The following is an 18,246-nucleotide window of genomic DNA, read 5'->3' on the forward strand; positions in this document are numbered from 1 at the left end:
TCAATGGTGTCAGTGAAGTCAAATCGATAAACACAGCTTTACTCAATATTAAGTGTCTTTAAACCTAAACTGATGAATTGATGCAATAACTGTTTTGTCAGAATTGAGAAGAAGGGAAATACGAACCATGCAGTCTTTGATATCACTAATACATTCTGCTAACTTGGCAAATTGAGAGGTTTCGTCACATCTGGGGGAAATATAAAGCTAAATTGGGTTAGGCTATAGATGCAAATCAAATATGCGAAAAAGAGTCGAGTCAACTTTATCTATTCTGGGGATTTTCTTAAGAAATTGTTTCATGAGCTAACAGGAAGACATATGAAAAAGCCTGAACTTTCACTTCTCCTTTAACGTAAACAAATATTGGGTAGTCTTGGCCTCATGTAAGCATTTTCAACAAGACAACAAGATTCAACATGAGTATCCAGGTAAGTCAAATTAGATTCCATATTTTATATTCTCTACATTATACAGAACATTTTTTTCTGGTTTACTAGTAATAATTGTCCATTCTGTGTCAACTGAACCAGAGGTCCTTGGCTAAAAATTTTTTCCACTTTATTTTTAATTGTTCTGCTGAAAGAAATGCATAAAGAAGAAAACCAAAATATTAAATGCCATGGATAAATATTTAGTTAACTGTCTCAATTATTATTTTTTGCTGTCTATAGATTGTAAAATCAAATGTATTTGCACACACAGCATATGAAACATGATGGATGATGACGTAGAATTAGCTGTTGTTGGCATTGGATGCCATTTTCCTGGAGGTAATTATTAACAATTTATGGTGTTTCATTATTTGTTCATGTTATGATTTGGCCTAAATTGTATTTACATTGTATTTTCTCATCCATTTGAGGTGAGGGACTTGAAAACTTCTGGCGAGTCCTCCTTCATGGAAAGAACTGTACAGTTCAGATACCAAACGACAGGATTAATCTCTCTCAATGGTACGATCCGGATGAGAGAAAGGCAGGAAAGACGTATACAGCAAAGGCAGCACTCATCAATGGGTAAGACTTCAATTCATCTGCCCTCATTAAAAGAACTTGTGATGTTCACTTATGTTTGTTCAAAAATTCAAGTTCAAAAATGGTCAAAATAATAATGCATGAGCATTTATCAATCTGTCTCTGACCCTCTGAAATGTGACTTTAAAAAGCATATAAATCATTTAATTTTCTAAAGTGACACTGTCCAACAGCGACACCAGCAGTTAGAAACAAACTTACAGCGGGAGGCAGCATCTCTGCCTCCCTTGAGCCCATTGAGTTTTAATAAAACCCCCTAAAGCAGGGTTCCTCAAATCCGCCCCCGCAGAGTTGAGCTCAAACTCACCTACCTGTGATTTTCAGGTAACTCTGAAGACTTTGGGCCTATTTACACCTGGTCACTTCATGCCTTTCTCTGATCGAATAGCTATCCGATCGTGAAAAGACCAGGTGTAAATTCCCTCCGAAACGCATTCAAGATGGATTTAAATCTGATCGCTCAAACCACTTCAGGAGGTGGTCTGGGACGCATTCCAGAGGAAACTGGTCAAGTCTTAATACATCTGGTTGCTGAAACCACATACGTAAATTTTACTCCTCCCAAAAATGCTAAAAAATACACGTGTGAGAGCATGTTATAGGCTAATTAACATGTTATTATCAGATATGACAGTGCTACTGCAACATGCATCGCCACAGATGAGCAGCTGAGGATCTCTTCAGCAAGCTGCCACAAACGCTCAAAACACAATCATCTTCATTTAAAGTAATGACACTAAATTATCTTACCAGTGCTGTTGCCGCTCTCTTGCCTATTGTGGTCTTTGATTTTTAAATTAACTGATGATTAATAAAATGCAGCTCATATTTGTTGCTTTCGGTGACGTGAACTCCATGACATCTGCATATAGCGCGGGAATTGAAGATCAGATTTATATATGTTTTTTGTGGAGACAGATTTATGTGGCCAAGTGTAAATGAAATCGTTTTGATAAATCAGATAAAAACGCATGAAGTGACCAGGTGTAAACAGGCCCTTTGATTAGCTTTTTATTATCTCCCTCAGGAGAAATTTGTCTTAGGCAATCAATCAAGAGAGCAGATCAAACATACAACAATCAACTATCAAAAAAAATAAAAAATCCACAACAACATACATCTCCCATTACACAGCAGTAAATATTACGTTGCCCATCACCTTACCCTCGCCCACACACAATTCATCACTTATTGTTCAATAACTCAATTGATAATGGAATCAGAGAAAATTTGTACATATTTAACTTACTCGTTGGTACCCTATATCTCCTGCCCGAGGGCATCAACTCATACTCCTTATGGAGAACATGGCTTGGGTCACCAATAACTTTAAGGGTCTGCTTCTTTACAGACCTCTCAAAAATCTCCTGAAGAGAAGATGGGGGCAACATACCAATTATTTTTCCAGCTTTTCTAACCACATTTTGAAGTTGTGACCTCAGTTTAACAGACAGATTACCAAACCATATTGTAAAACCATAACATATTATAGATTCAATAGCTGATCTGTAAAACAATAACATGATCGTTTTATCCACCCCATAACCCCTAAGCCTTCGCAAAAAGTGCAAGCGCTGACTAGCTCGTGTACAAACATACTCCACTTGATGAGCCCACTGTAGCCGAGAATCAAAGTAGATGCCTAAATACTTATATGTTGTTACCTGTTCAACTTCCTCCTCATAAACTGAAATTGGGCTATGATCACCCACAAGCCTCGGGTCAAAGATCATTTCTTTAGTTTTTTTTTTTAACATTTAACATCAAGTTGTGTTCCTTACACCACTGCACAACCCCTTCCATCTCTGATTTATACATGCCAACATCTGAATTTTTTGTCAACAAACTGAGTATGGCTGTATCGTCTGACAATTTAATAATGTAGTTATTTGTGTACTGATTCCTGCAGTCATTTGTATATTATGTAAAAAGAAGGAAGGAACTTACGCAGCCTTGAGGAGCTCTAACATTTATGACCTCTATGTCAGAGAGAGTTGAATGAACTTTCACCTGCTGTTGTCATCCAATTAGAAATGCATAATACCATTTAATTATATAAGGATTCACCTTCATCTGTTTTAACTTATTTAACAAAATATCTGTAAGTATGGTATTAAATGCCGAACTCAAATCCATAAATGTCAATCTAACATAAGCTGCCAGATTTTCAAGGTGTTTTAAAATAAAATGTGTCATAATATTTAAAGCATCCTCTGTACTCCTATTCTCTTTGTAAGCAAATTGGTAAGGATCTAATTTATGCAATACATTCTCTCTCAATTTCCCTATCACAATACGTTCCAGTGATTTCATCACTATGGACGTTAACGCCACTGGTCTTTATTTTTCTGTAATGGATGTTTTTTTGGGACAGGAATAATGACAGCTTTTTTCCATAATGTGGGAATATTGCCCGTATCAACTGATAATTGAAATAAGGGACTCCATGCTGGGGTTAATTCATCAGCAAATGTTTTAAGTAAAAGAGCTGTAATACCATCTGGCCCACTAGACTTTTTGGTATGAAGTCTTTTGAAAATTTTAGTGACAACACTTCGGGTCCACTTCAGTCCTGTCCTGTGTTGAATCACGTTACTGAACTAAGCAGGTCTCTACATTTATCAATATTACCACTCACAGCCAAATCAAACCATTTATAAAGATTATTAAATTCATTTGCTTTAGCAAATTCATTTAAAACCTGCATTTTGTTCTTGTTTGAATTTAAATTAACCATTCCTTTAACATCCCACAACTTTTTAGAATTCTTAGTTGAAACCACTTCTCTAACACGCAAGTTATGTTGCTCTCTCGCTTCCCTCAATTTTATCCTCAGTTCTTTTTGAATTTCTTTAAATTCCATTGTATTATTATTCTTAAAAGAAATACAGTGCTTAATCTCAGGAGTAATATATTCCTTGTTATTTGGATAAATCTTGATGGTCTTTTTTGGGACCACAGTATCAACGCAAAAATGAATATACCCTGTAATCACTTCCTCAATACTATCAATATTATCATCTTGATAAAAAACTTCCCAATTTGTAGCCAGAAAACAACCACTCAACTCCTCCTTTATAGAATCACATCACATATTGACTGTTCTTAAAACCGGTTTACTCTTCCTAAAGGAGGACCTGTAAATAGGGATTAACTGAATGGTATTATGGTCCGAATTTGAAAGAGGAGGTCTAATCTTAGCCACACATGCTTCTTTGATAATACCATAGCATTTGTCCAATATTTTGTTTTTCCATGTACCACTACAAACATACTGCTGATATCCTGGGAGAGCACAGTCCATCTTACAATGATTAAAATCGTCTTGAAGCCAGCTCTCTGTGTTAATCAAGAGACATGACTCGCGATATTCATTACAGACGCAGCTCTTACATTTTGTTCCTCAAGGAGCGAGAATTGCTGAATAGTATTGATGGCAACGGTAGCTTATTGCATTTTCGGTGGAGTTGATGTTGAACGCCACCCCGTCTCCCTCGTTTCCATAGCCGACGATCTCCGTGTCGTCGCAGCAACTCCTCTGGAACATTATCCAGAAGGCACGGCTCTATTACTGCTGTTTTCCGTAAAGATAGTAACCATTCCCTGCTGCAAGCCTGCAACACTTGATTGTGTCCACTTGTTGCAGCAATGTCGGCGATATTGTGTTGCACACAAACACTCGATGTAATCAGCACCAGTAACAGCAATACTCCCACGATCTTCTTCTCCATAGTTATTTGTTTTGTTGCACTTCAACAGCCACACAAACTTAACACCAAAACTTAGCAATAACACTTAAACAACAAACACATAAAACTTTCCGCTCTCTTGTGCCCGAGTCGCAGCTGGATGTGCTGATGTGCAGCTTGTTCAGGTGTTTTTGATTAGAATTGGAGCTGAACTCTTTAAGGCAGCGGCCCTCCAAGGTTGGATTTGAGGAACACTGCTCTAAAGCATGCCATGGGTTTGGTTGGAGGTAATTGGGGAAGAATGAGGAAAAGTCACATGAGAAGAGGCAATGCCTCCATCGCACTATGACTGACCTATTACACTGCTCACGTGATAAATCCCGCCTCCCATTTCATGCACATTCTGCATCCATACATTGGACTGAATGAATAAATATAATTATGTTAATGGGAAGAATAATTAAAAAGTAAGTAATCAACTCACCCACATAGACAAGAGTGTAACTTTGGTTTGAGAAGTGGGGGGGACATAAAATGTGGGGAAATGTTTTTGATTTGATCCTTGATCCCTCTAGGGGGGTCCAGAGACATGCCTCCCCGGTAGAAAATTTTGTACATTTTAAAGATAAATTCATTAATCTGGTGAACTTTGAGAGTTCAAAATATAGAGCTCCAACCCATGTTCAGCCTTAAAATAGCTTGAATGTAACTCTACACCCTTGCCTCATTTAATATACACGGATCAATGAATATGCAAATTAGCCCTGCCTCCACTCACCCGAGCCAGCTCAGAGAGTCTACTGTTGCTATAGTGACGAGCAATTTGTTGTTTGTGTTGTGGATATTTAAGAAAAAAGCTTGCTTCGCTTCGTATATACAGTTTAACAGCTGTGCACCTGAACTGCTCATATTTTCTGACGCTTAAATTGTGTTTTAAATTACGAATTGGTAAAACGCCTTTGCAAAACGTTTGGACTGCTCTCTCACTGAATCACCTGAAGCGATTTCTCAGTAAAACAGACAGTAGCGAGAGAACAAGCAGCCGTTTTCCTCTGTGAACATGCGCTAAATGGATGTTTGACAATTTCGTTGCTTTTTGGAGATTTAAAAAAACACTCCTGCAGGCGCCCGTGTCTTCTCCGTACATGAAATAAATGCACATCCTTGAATGAGCGCAGATTTCCAGCGTATTTACTTGAACTCATCAGTTAGGCTAATATCTATGGTTTGATCCATTCCAGAGGCGGCCAAAATCAGAATTTATAATGTTCCTGTTCTTCATCTCAGAGTCAGACAGCTGCCTTCTAACAATCAGTAACGCTTTGAACAACTCAGAGCGTCAGTGAAGAAAGGCATATAGTTCATCATAACATCGTAATAGACTCGCTATATTGATAAATCTACACAATTTTTCATATCAACAGAAAATATACCGGGATAACCTGTCTTCTCTCAAGACTCTCCTGCTTCAGAGCAGTCATAGTTAATGATATGCTAAAGCCTGCCGGTACGTTGTTGTGATTGGTTACAAGGTAGTCTGTGACGTCACAAACACCACCGATTTCAAACCACGGGTTTTTGGTTTACTGCAGTTTCAAACATAAAATACTCAGCAATGGTGCTGACTTATGAATTTGCACATGGTTTGTCTTAAAGCATATTAAAAACACTACATAGACATATAAACAACATTAAAAACTTGATTTTCACCACAGGGGGTCTTTAATGATTTTTCTCTCATCCACCTGCAATTATTTGGAATGTTATTTTTTTATTACTTGGCCCGCCCTACCCGCTGATCATCCGCAGTATCGAGCGGTTCGAGAATGGACACAGGCCGGGAACCCAGAACAGAATCGTGTCGATGGAAAAGGAGTATCTGAGCATGTGACTGCCTGTCTGAGTTTTGTCCACAGCTGGAGGTGGCACGAAATTTGACGAAGGCGACCGCCGTGTAATTCTCTATGCACTAAAAACCTTGCATACATTGCTGGAGGAAAATGCTGCGGTTTTAAGTGGACTCGTTTTCATGGTACACAGAATGTTCTACATTAAATATTTAGCTAACAGTCTGAAGTTACCTAGCAACAGTGTATGTTGATGTTAGCTCAGTCAACGTTAGGCTAACATCAACAGGTGTAAACAGAAAATATGATTATCCTGACCTGAGCTAATTTACTGAATCAACCAACTAAATAATGAATAATAATAATAATAAAAATAATAATAATAATAAACCTTGTCTGCACACGCAATAAGTGGGCGGGCAACATGCTAATGTTTCGTTTTGTCGTCACAACAAAACGGCTTGGGATTTGTTTTACGACTCATTTAATTGACTCAGTCGACTCCTACTTTTGAGAGACAATAACTTTATATATGGTGCACTTTCAGATTTAAAACTTTGCAGGATGTTTTCATTCACTTAGAGCTATGTTACACACTACATGAAAGGTAATTTTCAAAAATCCATAACAGAGGCACTTTAATAACAGTTGTTGAAGAAACAACAGCCATAATTCCAAACACATTAACATAGCGTAAATAGCCACTAACTCAGTGACATTAGCTGACATGCTTGTGAAGCATTGTGGCACTGTGATGCCTGAGTTGTGTTTAATCCACCAACAGCAAAGCTAACTCACCTCAGCAACCCTTGCTTTTCATTCATCCATCCATTCTCCAAATGTGATAAACACCTGCTGTTAACACACGGAATTACTGAAAGAAAGAGGAACAACAAGAACAGAAAAATGAGAAGAGACGAGTAGAAACACAACTGACTTACAGCCACACAGCCTTAGATTAAATCAACTGCAAATAAAAGAAAACATGAAATCTCTCAAGATCTCAGCAGAGGGTGATTAAAGAACTCCTAAAACAGCATTACCATCATCACTTATTACTTACCAGTTTGACTTTATTTCTTTCGTACATCTAAAAAGTTCTTAAGAATTAACAGAGGTTTAACTCTAGACAATGTAATAATATTCACATGGAAATTTACGTGTCACCATTATGGTGATTAGTGTTTACTTTAGTTGGAGACTTGATCCACACATTTGTTGCAACAAAGGAAGCTGAGATTAAATGTGGTCATGTGGTGTTGACTACATATTGATGATGACAAAAGATCATCATGAAAGTAGCTTGATTCACCAATCTCATCTAAATTCTAATCAGTGATATTAAATGTGTTGTGTCATTAATATTTTGCTTTACCAACCCTCTGGTATTACACCATGAGATCCAGCAGTTGCAGCAATCAGTTATTCTGAAAAATATAAAAACATGTTAAGCACAAAGAGCTTTAATCTACTGTATAATTGAAACAAACAGACATCAACAATCAGCACATGAAACTCAACAATGGTGACAATCAGATAAAAGCAATGCATGCTGGGTGCCACCACAGTACAAAACTCAAAAAGTTACTGCACTGGAAAAACACCTAATGAACACTTCCATTGAACACTTGTCACTGAATGATATTTAAGTTTTGTTTGAAGCAGCTGGTAGTAATTTAAGAGATAATTCAGTCAAATAAGATTCTGTTAATTTTTACTAATACTGTTCCAAACCTGTATGGCTTTCATGCTATTTTGCTTAAAGTCGCCATGAAATCAAAATTGACAATTCTTATTTTTTTATGGAATATTGTAGTATTTATTATAAATGATTTATCTGTGCACTTCATTTTTTTTTTTTAATTCACGTGCCCTCGTAATCTTTAATTAAAAACATTAACCTTCCCTCCCCCTCAAAATGATTAATCGTCTCTTCCTGTCACATGCTATGACTCGAGGGCGGAGCTATCTGGAACTGCCAGCAGATCCAGTGATGTCAGTGACATAAGAAGTAAATGAGAGATCAATGCATTAACCACAGCTGATGCCAGTCATTGGGGTCTACAGTACCCCTAAACATTGAAAGGATATTACGAAAACATTACTCTTTGGACATGGCAAACAAATTTTTTTCATGAATGACTTAACCTGATGGAGGACACACTTGCAACCCCAGCATTTTTAAATTCATTCCTATGGAAGTTGGGCGTCACGCTTAACTTGCGTGCGAGCGTGAGGCTCAACTTCCATAGGAATGAAATGAAAATTCTCGCTCTTCTCCACTCGCTCTGCGCCAGCATACATGCACCATCAGTCAGTCAGTCTCTATCGCGCACACTCTCTTGCTGTTTAGTGCCAGTGACCATCCTCATCCTTGTCATCCTCAATAAATAAAGTTCTTAACGTGATGGTGCTAGCAGTGAGTCCGGTGGAGAGAAATCCCCCACAACTGACTGCAAACTGGCATTCAGATCTGCCTCCATTTTGTTAGCAACACCCAACTTTCAACGATCCAATCAATTCCCGAAGGACGAAATCAAGTCCCGCCCTCTCATTTCAGATGCTGTTTCACTCGGATAGACGTCACAGTAGAGAATAAAAGACAATCGCATCTTCCGCTTCATGACGACTTTAATGTGGGTTTTTTCCCATACAGTGAAAGTCAGTGAGGTTCAATGTTGTTTGGAGCCCACTGACTTTCAAAGTATCATCTTTCGTGTTCCACTGAAGAAATAAGCCATACAGGTTTGGAATTACGCCTCATGAGGATGAGTGATGATGATACTGTCCTTTTTGGGTGAACTAACCCTGTAGTATATGAACTCCAAAAGCAATAACCCCATCATTTACTTTATATTCTCTGTAGCTTGAATGAGTTTGACCACAAGTTCTTCGGCATCACTAATGTTGAAACACTCACCATGGACCCTCAGCACAAACTTCTGTTGCAGTGCACCTACAGGGCCCTAGAGGATGCTGGGATACCAATGGAAAAGGCCAGTGGAACGCAAACAGGAGTATTTTTGGGTAACATATAAGCTAAATATAAGATAAATAAAGTAACTTTTAGTGTCTTAAATCCCGGTCCAGCTGGTCCTGGTCCCAGCATATGCACTAACTGCATGGGAAGTACCTTCGGAACAACCTCTGGTTAAGATGCGTTGCTAAATAGCACATAGATTTTCTTAGTAATTCCCCAGTTCACAAGAGGGAACTAACTTGTCCTGACCTCAATATGTGCACTTGTGCTTTAATTCCTTTGTGTCACCGCACAAATAATACAAGGTGGCTACAAGGGTCTGTTAACAGATGTTGCTTGTCCGAGCCCTGCAACTATTGTTGCCTTAAGCAAGGCACTTAACCTCAGGTTGGACTGTAATAGGTATACAGTAAGTGGCTATGGATAAAAGCATATCGCCAGCTAACATATCTAACATGTTTTTTGTTTGCTTGTTTCTCAGGCCTAATGAACAGGGACTTTGAGATGAAAAATACGAGGAATAATCCAAAATACATAGACCACACCAATGGCACTGGTGCCGCTATGAGCATAGCTGCCAACCGCATCTCATACATATTCAACTTCACTGGCCCCTCACTGTCCATTGATTGTGCCTGCTCCTCATCCCTTGTTGCCCTTCACTTAGCTTGTCAAGCCATAAAACAAGGTAGTCTTCAAAAATATGTATGTAAACCCTGTGGATCAACTTTTTTGCACATTAAGTTGTATAATTATCTGTATTCCACTCAACAGGAGATTGTGATATGGCCTTGTGTGGTGGTGTGACCTGTATATTGGAGCCGACCATTTTTGTGACTCTCTCCAAGGCAAAATTAATCTCTTCTGATGGAATGTGTAAACCTTTCAGCAGCAAAGCAGATGGATATGGCAGAGGTGAAGGATGCGGGGTTGTTCTATTAAAGCCCCTGAAAAAAGTAAATAAAAAGATTGTCTAATTTAAACACAGCACTGTGACAGCAATGTACCTAATGATAAACTATTGCAAGAAACACCCATATTTTGTTTGTATTTTGACAGGCTTTTGAAGACCATGATCATATTTGGGGTATCATCAGCAAAACTGCAGTAAATCAAGATGGCCACACCATTAGTCCAATCACCAAACCATCCATGGTACAGCAGGAGGAGCTGCTTAGAAAAATCTACTCAACAGAGACTGACCTGACTAGTGTCCAGTACATTGAAGCTCATGGGACTGGGACTCCAATTGGAGATCCAATAGAGGCAGGCAGCATCTCAAAAGTCATTGCCAAAGCAAGACCTCAAAAGTCAGGGCCACTCATCATTGGTTCTGTTAAAGGCAATATTGGACACACAGAATCTGCCGCAGGTGTTGCAGGGCTCATAAAGGTTCTTTTGATGATGCAGCATGAAACCATTGTTCCAACAATGTTCTACTCCATGGAAAACTCCAGCATAGACATAGAATCTCTCAATGTGAAAATCCCCACCACAGCAGAAAAATGGATCAGTGACAGCAGAGCAGGGAGGTCAGCAGGAATCAATAGCTTTGGGTTTGGTGGAACAAATGCACATGCATTTGTCAGACAATGTGTGCAGTCACAAAAGCCAAAAGCTCAGCTGATAAGCAAATCCCATCATTTTTTTGTGGTCTCTGCAGCCTCCGAAAAATCCATGAAAAATATTATTGAAGATACTGCAAAACAGATCAGTGCAGGGAAAATATCAGATCTACAGTCTTTACTGTACACATCCGCATGTAGAAGAAGTCACTTGAAACTCAAATACAGGAAAGTATTTCAAACATCATCATTGGCAGATCTGCAAGAGAAACTTACTGCTGCTGTAGAGAAAAAGCTTGTACCATCAAAGACAGACTCCAAGCTACTTTTTGTGTTTTGTGGAAATGGTGTTACGTATCAGGGTATGTGCAAGCAGCTCCTAAAACAAGAGCCTGTTTTCAGAGAGGAAATCGTGAAGATTGAAACTCTGTTGCAAAGCTATAGAAGTTTCAATCTGATGGAGATGCTGGAAAGTGAATCTGAGAAAAGTACAGAGCTGTCGGATCCAAAGATTGTCCAGCCTCTTCTGTTTGCTATTCAGGTTGCTGTTGTCAAACTTCTGAAACACTGGGGCATCAATCCTGATGCTGTTTTGGGCCACTCTATTGGAGAAGTCGCTGCAGCTCATTGTTCTGGTTTGCTGTCACTTGAAGATGCAGTGAAAGTCATCCACTATCGCAGTTCTTTGCAAAGCACTGTGACAGGAGGCAAGATGCTGGTAGTCAGTAATATGGCTGTTTCTGAAGTCTTGAAAATTCTTCCATCTTATTCAGGAAGGGTTTGTCTGGCTGCTTATAACAGCCCTCAGTCATGCACCCTCTCAGGAGATGCAGATGACATTGACAGGTTGCAACAGAATTTGAGCAACTCAGCTAGTGGAAAAGATTTGTTCCTTCGCATTTTAGATGTACCTGCAGCATACCACAGTCATAAGATGGATCCCATTTTATCCAAAGTGAAAGAAAATATAGGCTCATTGCAGGCACATAATTTGGAGACAGAACTATTCTCAACAGTGACAGGTGTTAGTTTGTGTTCCTCAGATTTTATTACTGGTGAATATTGGTCAAGAAATATCAGAGAGCCAGTTGAATTTGAACAAGCTGTAAAGTCTGCAGCTAAGAACAAAAGGAGTGTGATATTTGTTGAAATTGGTCCAAGAAGGTCTTTGCAGAGGTACATCACAGAGACTCTGGGAAATGACTTCAATGTGATTCCCTCAGTGCAGCCTGATAAAGATCACGAGACAATGCTTGCAGCTGTTTCCAAACTGTTTGAGCTTGGGATCAAAGTGGACTGGGAAATATTCTATAAAGGTTTTGAGACTGAACCAATTCCCTACCCACGATACCAGTTTGATGATGTGAAGAGAGATGTCTTTGCTTTTAATTCGCAGTTGATCAGTCCCACTGGCAACCACCCAGTAGTTACACAAATGGGTACAGACAGTTCAATGTTCAGCTGTGATTTATCCTCTGAATCAGTGGCCTTCCTGAAGGACCACAAGCACAGTGGGGTTGCCATCATTCCTGGGGCATTTTATGCAGAGTTGGGTTTAGCAACTTACATGGCATATGCAAAACCTAAGGTTCCACTAAGTTCTCTGCAGCTCAGCATAACATTCCAGAGTCCATTAGTTTTCACCCAGAATGCCCCAGATTTAAAAGTACAGCTGGATCATTCAGACCATTTGGCAGATAATACATGCAACTTCAAAATACAGTCTACTTCTGCAGTCTATGCATTTGGCACAGTAAAAGCAAAACCAGGTAGAAGTCCTGAAGAACAGTTAATTTCATTAGACTGCATTTTCAAAAGATGCACAATCCACATGACTACTGAAGAACGCTACAAACTACTAAGTCAAGCAGGATTTGAGTATGGGTCAGTCTTCAGAAATAATGCAGATATTTATTGTGGGGAAGAATTTAGAGAGGCTATATCTGTTGTGAAGGTCCCAAAGGAATTACTGCCTCAATTACATGACTATCACCTTCACCCTGTGGTCTTGGATTACATCATGCAACTTGTTCCTGGAGCTATAGAGGGTGTATCAATAAGACCCCAATATCCTGCGGAAATAGGAAGCCTGGCTGTATTTGAACCATTGCAAGAGGAGATGGTTATATATCTGAGATTAGTACATGTGGGAGAAGATGATTTTGACATTTGTGGCTGCTTAGCCAACAAACAGGGTAGGGTGTTAGTTGAAATGAGGCATGGGAAGATCAGAATGCTAGGAAGTCGTTCCCAAGTGGTCAAGGAGTACTTCTTCCACAACAATTTTAGTATAATCTCTGAAGTTGCCACATTTGATACACCGATTACGGCACTGGTCTTTTCTGACCAGGTAGGAATTTATAACGCTTTGCAACAGTACTTGGACCCAGCATCTAGATATGTGTCTTCTTCAAACAGTAACATACTGTTAAAAGATGGAATTGAACTTCTTTTGTCAAAACTGAACATTTCAATGGTAAAGAAAAACTTCCAGGAAGTTTTGTTCATGTGGGGTGATGCAGACCTAACCTCTCTCAAATCAGAGAAGGTCTTGGACAGCATGGCGGGGTGTTGTGAGATTTTCCGAAAGCTTGTCAGATATCTCAAGGCACTTAATTTCCCGGGTGATATCAGAGTAATAACCTTTAGGTGCTCTGAGAGCTTAGTGGACCACATAAACCTTGGGTTTGTTCTGCCAGGCATGGTAAGAGCATGTGCAGCTGAGTTGCCAGAACTTTCCTTCCAGCTGATTGACATGGGCTCTGCCACTTTTGAAGACATCAAAGCTTTGGTTCAGGTCCTCAGATCATACCCCTGTAACAAATATCCAGAGTTGGTAGTGCAGGAGGGCGAAATTCTCAAACCCGAAATCAGCCACACACCTTTGCCAACCATGGCAATCTCTTCAAGAAACCTCCACATGTTGGATGAAGAAGTCTTCATTTTGCAAACATCTGACCCATATATAATGACAAATGTGTCCGCGACTCAAATGGATGATTCCATTGAACTGATTCAAGGAAAAAATATTGAGCTCCATCTTAGTACAATATGTGTTCATTCATCAGATTACTTCCCAGTCAGCATTTCTGACCTGAATTATGGTAAGACATTGTACTGGAACAAGCACACAAATGAAAACCATAAGCTCTTAGCCCTTGACTTCAGTGGCACTGTCACAGCTGTGGGTAAAGATGTCAGCAAATTTAAAGTTGGTGATCATGTTGTGTCGTGTTACCCTGTGGCTGCCACCACTAAAGTAGTTCTTCCAGCAGCTGTTTGCTGCAAAGCTAAAAAGCTTTCATTCCTGAATGAAATCCCTTGTGTCTCTTATATGGTACTGGCTTGGGAGATCTTGCATGAGGCCTTACCCAAAGCTAAACAGAAATGGAAATTGGGCATTTTCTCCACTGTTCCTGACTCAGCTTTGATGAATGTGTTAATTGCTATTGCAAACAGATCAGGTTGGAATGTCAGAGTGAGCATGAAGGCTGATCAGCTGTCTTGTGATTTTAGTGAGGTTGTGGGAGCTGTTCTTCTACCTCCTTATAATGTAAAAACAGCTGAAATAGCTAGCAGTGTCAGAGGTATCAAAGACATTGTGTTTGTATGTGACAATCAGACAGAATTTCCATTCAATACTACAACATTCCGAGGTACAAATAAGGAAGTCCACTTCCATGCCCTCTTCATGTCCCAGATAATGCAAAACAGGTACCTGCAAACGCAAATGCCACACATCTACCGTTGGCTGAAATCCATGAATTTGGACAGAAAGTCCTTGTCTTTGGACGCAACACCTGTTCAAAGAGTGAAATCTCAAGACACTGATCTTCCATCTGTAAAAGAATCTGAATCATACTTCAGATGCCAGATCCTACCCATTATCATCCTGAACACTGAAGACAAGAACCAGCGGTCTGACATTCCAGTGATGCCCAAACACAGTCTATTCAAGAAAAATTCAGTCTATATTGTCACAGGTGGTCTAACAGGGTTGGGCTTTGAGACAGTAAAGTTCATTGCTCAGAAAGGAGGAGGGAACATTGTCATTCTGTCTAGAAGAAATCCAGACCCTCAGATGCAACAAGAGATAAGCCAGGTCAGCAGCAATTGGGGTTCTGTCATTAAGTTTCTGCCATGTGATGTTTCTGTATCTGAGCAAGTGGAACAGACAATTGTTAACATTGGAAAACTATTTCCATCCAGTCCCATCAAAGGGGTATTTCACAGTGCGGTTGTCCTGCATGATGCGCTGATTGAGCATCTTGACAAATCTCTTTATGAGAAAGTTATGAGGCCAAAAGTGAATGGAGTGATTAACCTTCACCATGCTACCATACAGTGCAATCTGGATTACTTTGTGTGCTATTCCTCCATCTCTGCCTTCATTGGCAATGCCTCACAAACTAATTATGCTGCGGCTAATACATTCATGGACACTTTCTGTCAGTACCGCAGAAACATTGGGCTTTCTGGACAGTCCATTAATTGGGGGGCTTTGAATCTTGGTCTTTTGTTGAACAAAGTCCATGTCCAAAGATTTCTGGAGTCAAAGGGAATCATGCTTTTGGAGATTCCAGAAATCCATGAAAGTCTTGAGCAGTGCCTCTTGATCAACAAACCTCAACAGGTTGTATGCAAATTCAACTTTCAAAACAACTGGTTTAAAATTCTCAGTCAGAACAAATCACTAAAGTTGCGGTTGTACAAAATAGGAGAGGAAACCATGATTAAAACTGGAGTGAACATGTCTAGACCTGAGCATCCCACAACACCATCCTCACCACGTGATTATCTGAGGTTCGTGATTAGTGAAACGACTGGTATTGAGATGGATGAGCTGAATGATGATACTCATCTTTTCAATTTAGGCATTGACTCAATGTTAGCCATGACTCTGCAGAATCTTATCTTCAATGATAGAGGTGTGAATGTCCCTCTAGTGACTCTGCTGGATCCAAATAGCGCACTGGCAACTTTAATTAAAATCCTGGAGGAGAGCTGTTTAGACGGAAATCAGAGTGAAGATGAAAGCAATTCCACATACTTTTGATTTGCAATTTGTATTTCTCTAAAGCAATCTTGTTGTAGTCTCAAAACAAGGACACAGCAAATTGAGGTTCTGCAGACTGTGGACTTAACATTGTTTATCATTGTTTTCATTTAGGTCTTGAGATCACACTAGGTTTAAACACATTCACTTCAGTTTGTAATACTGTAATTCATACTAAGATGCTGAAGATGATTAAGATGATGATTATTTTGTCAGAGGTAACAGCAAATATTAAATGAAATCCTTAAAGTATGAAATTAAATTTAATTAATGAATAGATCCAAACAATAATATTAGTATGATTTATAGTCATTTGAAAATACATTATGGTTTGTATACTGGATGATGTTTAAAATACTGTCTACAATGACAATTGTAAAGATGTGTTAATGGATTATTCACTTTATGTAAAGATTGAGACTTTCTGTGGTAAATACAAGTATCATGATATTTTACAAAGCAAATGTTGAATCAGTAGCGCAACATGAGAAGTCAATATGATATGATCATTTATTAGTAAAACTGAGTAATAAACAGTAAAGTACTGTTATGATTAGGAATCAGATGTGACTGTAAAAGTATATGATATGTGGGTATATATACAGCAACCTTATTACCCAAGGCAAATATCTGAGAAATAAAGAAATGTAATGTAGAAAGTAATCTCTTTTTATTTACATTTTCATTATATTCAAGATTTTTATTTATTACATAGCTCTCTGTATACCTAGTTCAGCCATTGCATTCTGATTTCAGATATTTTTATACAATGATGCTAAACTATATAATTGTCTGCTGTTGTAGGCAAATGATTTCTGTCATGTTTCCCATCACATTTTTCCTTCGTGATCTGTTGTCATGGTTACACTGTAAAAAAAATAAAAATAAAAAATGTCTGTGAAATTAACTGTGAAATTCTGTAAAATCATGACATCAAAATTTTGTAAATAGAAAAACAATGAAATTGTGTTAAATTTACAGCAATAGTTTGAAAATACTAAAAATACTGTTGTAAAATTCTGAACCAAACAAAACTTAATTTTACAGTAATAATGTTAAAATAATCATAATTATTTGCAGAATTTACAAAATACAGAGAAAACAGTAATACAGATAGCAATACAATGCAGTTAAAATTACAACATGACAGTGTTTCATGCAGATTTTCAATAGCACAGCAAAATCGCCAGAGTTAAAATCCTGGTGTTAAGGACTCTTAGAGTAAAGAGTTAAAGTTCTGGTGTTGAATTTCAATGGATTAATACAGCTAGTGTAAACAGCTATGGAGCTAGAAATATGACTAAATGATCTGAATTTGAATTGTGTAAATTTGAATTATTGACAAGTGTCATTTAACAGAATTGAATATTAAGTGCCATTTTATATAGATTTGAATTTGAATTTTTTAAACTTGAATCCTGGACATTTGAAATTGAACTTTTTTTTATGGCATAATTTTCTATGTATTTTCAAACAGCATATTTTTTGTTCTGAATTCTTAGGCTGCAAATATTCACTTCTTAAAAATACAGCTTCAAGTTTTCAACATGAATAAATTAAAAACACCAAATTCAATATTCTAAAATTCAAAACACAGAAATTCAGATTGTACTGAAAGTAGGTCAGAGGTCCAACTTCCGGGTTCCACAGGGAAGAGTAGAGGATCTCGGAAAAGTCAAACGTTGCATTTTGGCCAATGACAGAGCAGCAATAATTCTCAGCATGCCAGACATTTATCTCTGGGGGTGTCTGCTATTTGTTTTAGTATAAAGTATATTTAGTATTGAAGTGATTAGCATGCTTAACATTCACACATAACTCTATAATTGCTAAATTTCTGCTGAATTCTGTTATCGAAGTTGGATGTTAGGCTATTTCACTCGCTGGTGTTTTCAGCTCAAGAACATCACAAATGATCATTCAGATATGTGTAACATAGCAGGCGCGATCACATGATTTATTTCCGCTCAATATCATGCAAATTGTTGGCTTATTAAGGCATTTAAAGGATAATTCACACTACAAACTCAACCAAATACAGAAATGCGCTGCAAAAGTTCACAACACAACCA

At 38.4% G+C, this 18,246-nt stretch overlaps 1 protein-coding gene across 2 annotated transcripts; it reads left to right on the forward strand.

Moving 5' to 3' along the window:
- The first annotated feature begins 343 nt into the window (after positions 1–343).
- LOC127497666 (uncharacterized) lies at positions 344–17,081 on the forward strand. 2 transcript variants are annotated; one of them, XM_051866320.1, is made up of 7 exons: positions 344–431; positions 706–773; positions 866–1,019; positions 9,440–9,600; positions 10,035–10,241; positions 10,328–10,509; positions 10,613–17,081. In XM_051866320.1, the coding sequence occupies exons 2-7, from the start codon at positions 716–718 to the stop codon at positions 16,172–16,174; spliced, it is 6,324 nt and encodes a 2,107-aa protein (XP_051722280.1). In that variant the 5' UTR covers positions 344–431; positions 706–715; the 3' UTR covers positions 16,175–17,081. The 2 variants fall into 2 exon arrangements, with proteins under 2 accessions (XP_051722280.1, XP_051722281.1); XM_051866321.1 differs by lacking the exons at positions 344–431; positions 706–773; positions 9,440–9,600 and having other exon boundaries at positions 892–1,019.
- Positions 17,082–18,246: the final 1,165 nt, after the last annotated feature.

Source organism: Ctenopharyngodon idella, chromosome 16, assembly GCF_019924925.1.
Source record: "Ctenopharyngodon idella isolate HZGC_01 chromosome 16, HZGC01, whole genome shotgun sequence".
Taxonomy (NCBI): domain Eukaryota; kingdom Metazoa; phylum Chordata; class Actinopteri; order Cypriniformes; family Xenocyprididae; genus Ctenopharyngodon; species Ctenopharyngodon idella.

Excerpts from the sequence above, each read along its gene's own strand:
- LOC127497666 (XM_051866320.1), top strand. The coding sequence starts at position 716 with ATGATGGATGATGACGTAGAATTAGCTGTTGTTGGCATTGGATGCCAT. Across the intron at positions 774-865 it reads TGGATGCCATTTTCCTGGAG|GTGAGGGACTTGAAAACTTC; the intron begins GTAATTATTAAC and ends CATCCATTTGAG. Across the intron at positions 9,601-10,034 it reads GCAAACAGGAGTATTTTTGG|GCCTAATGAACAGGGACTTT; the intron begins GTAACATATAAG and ends CTTGTTTCTCAG.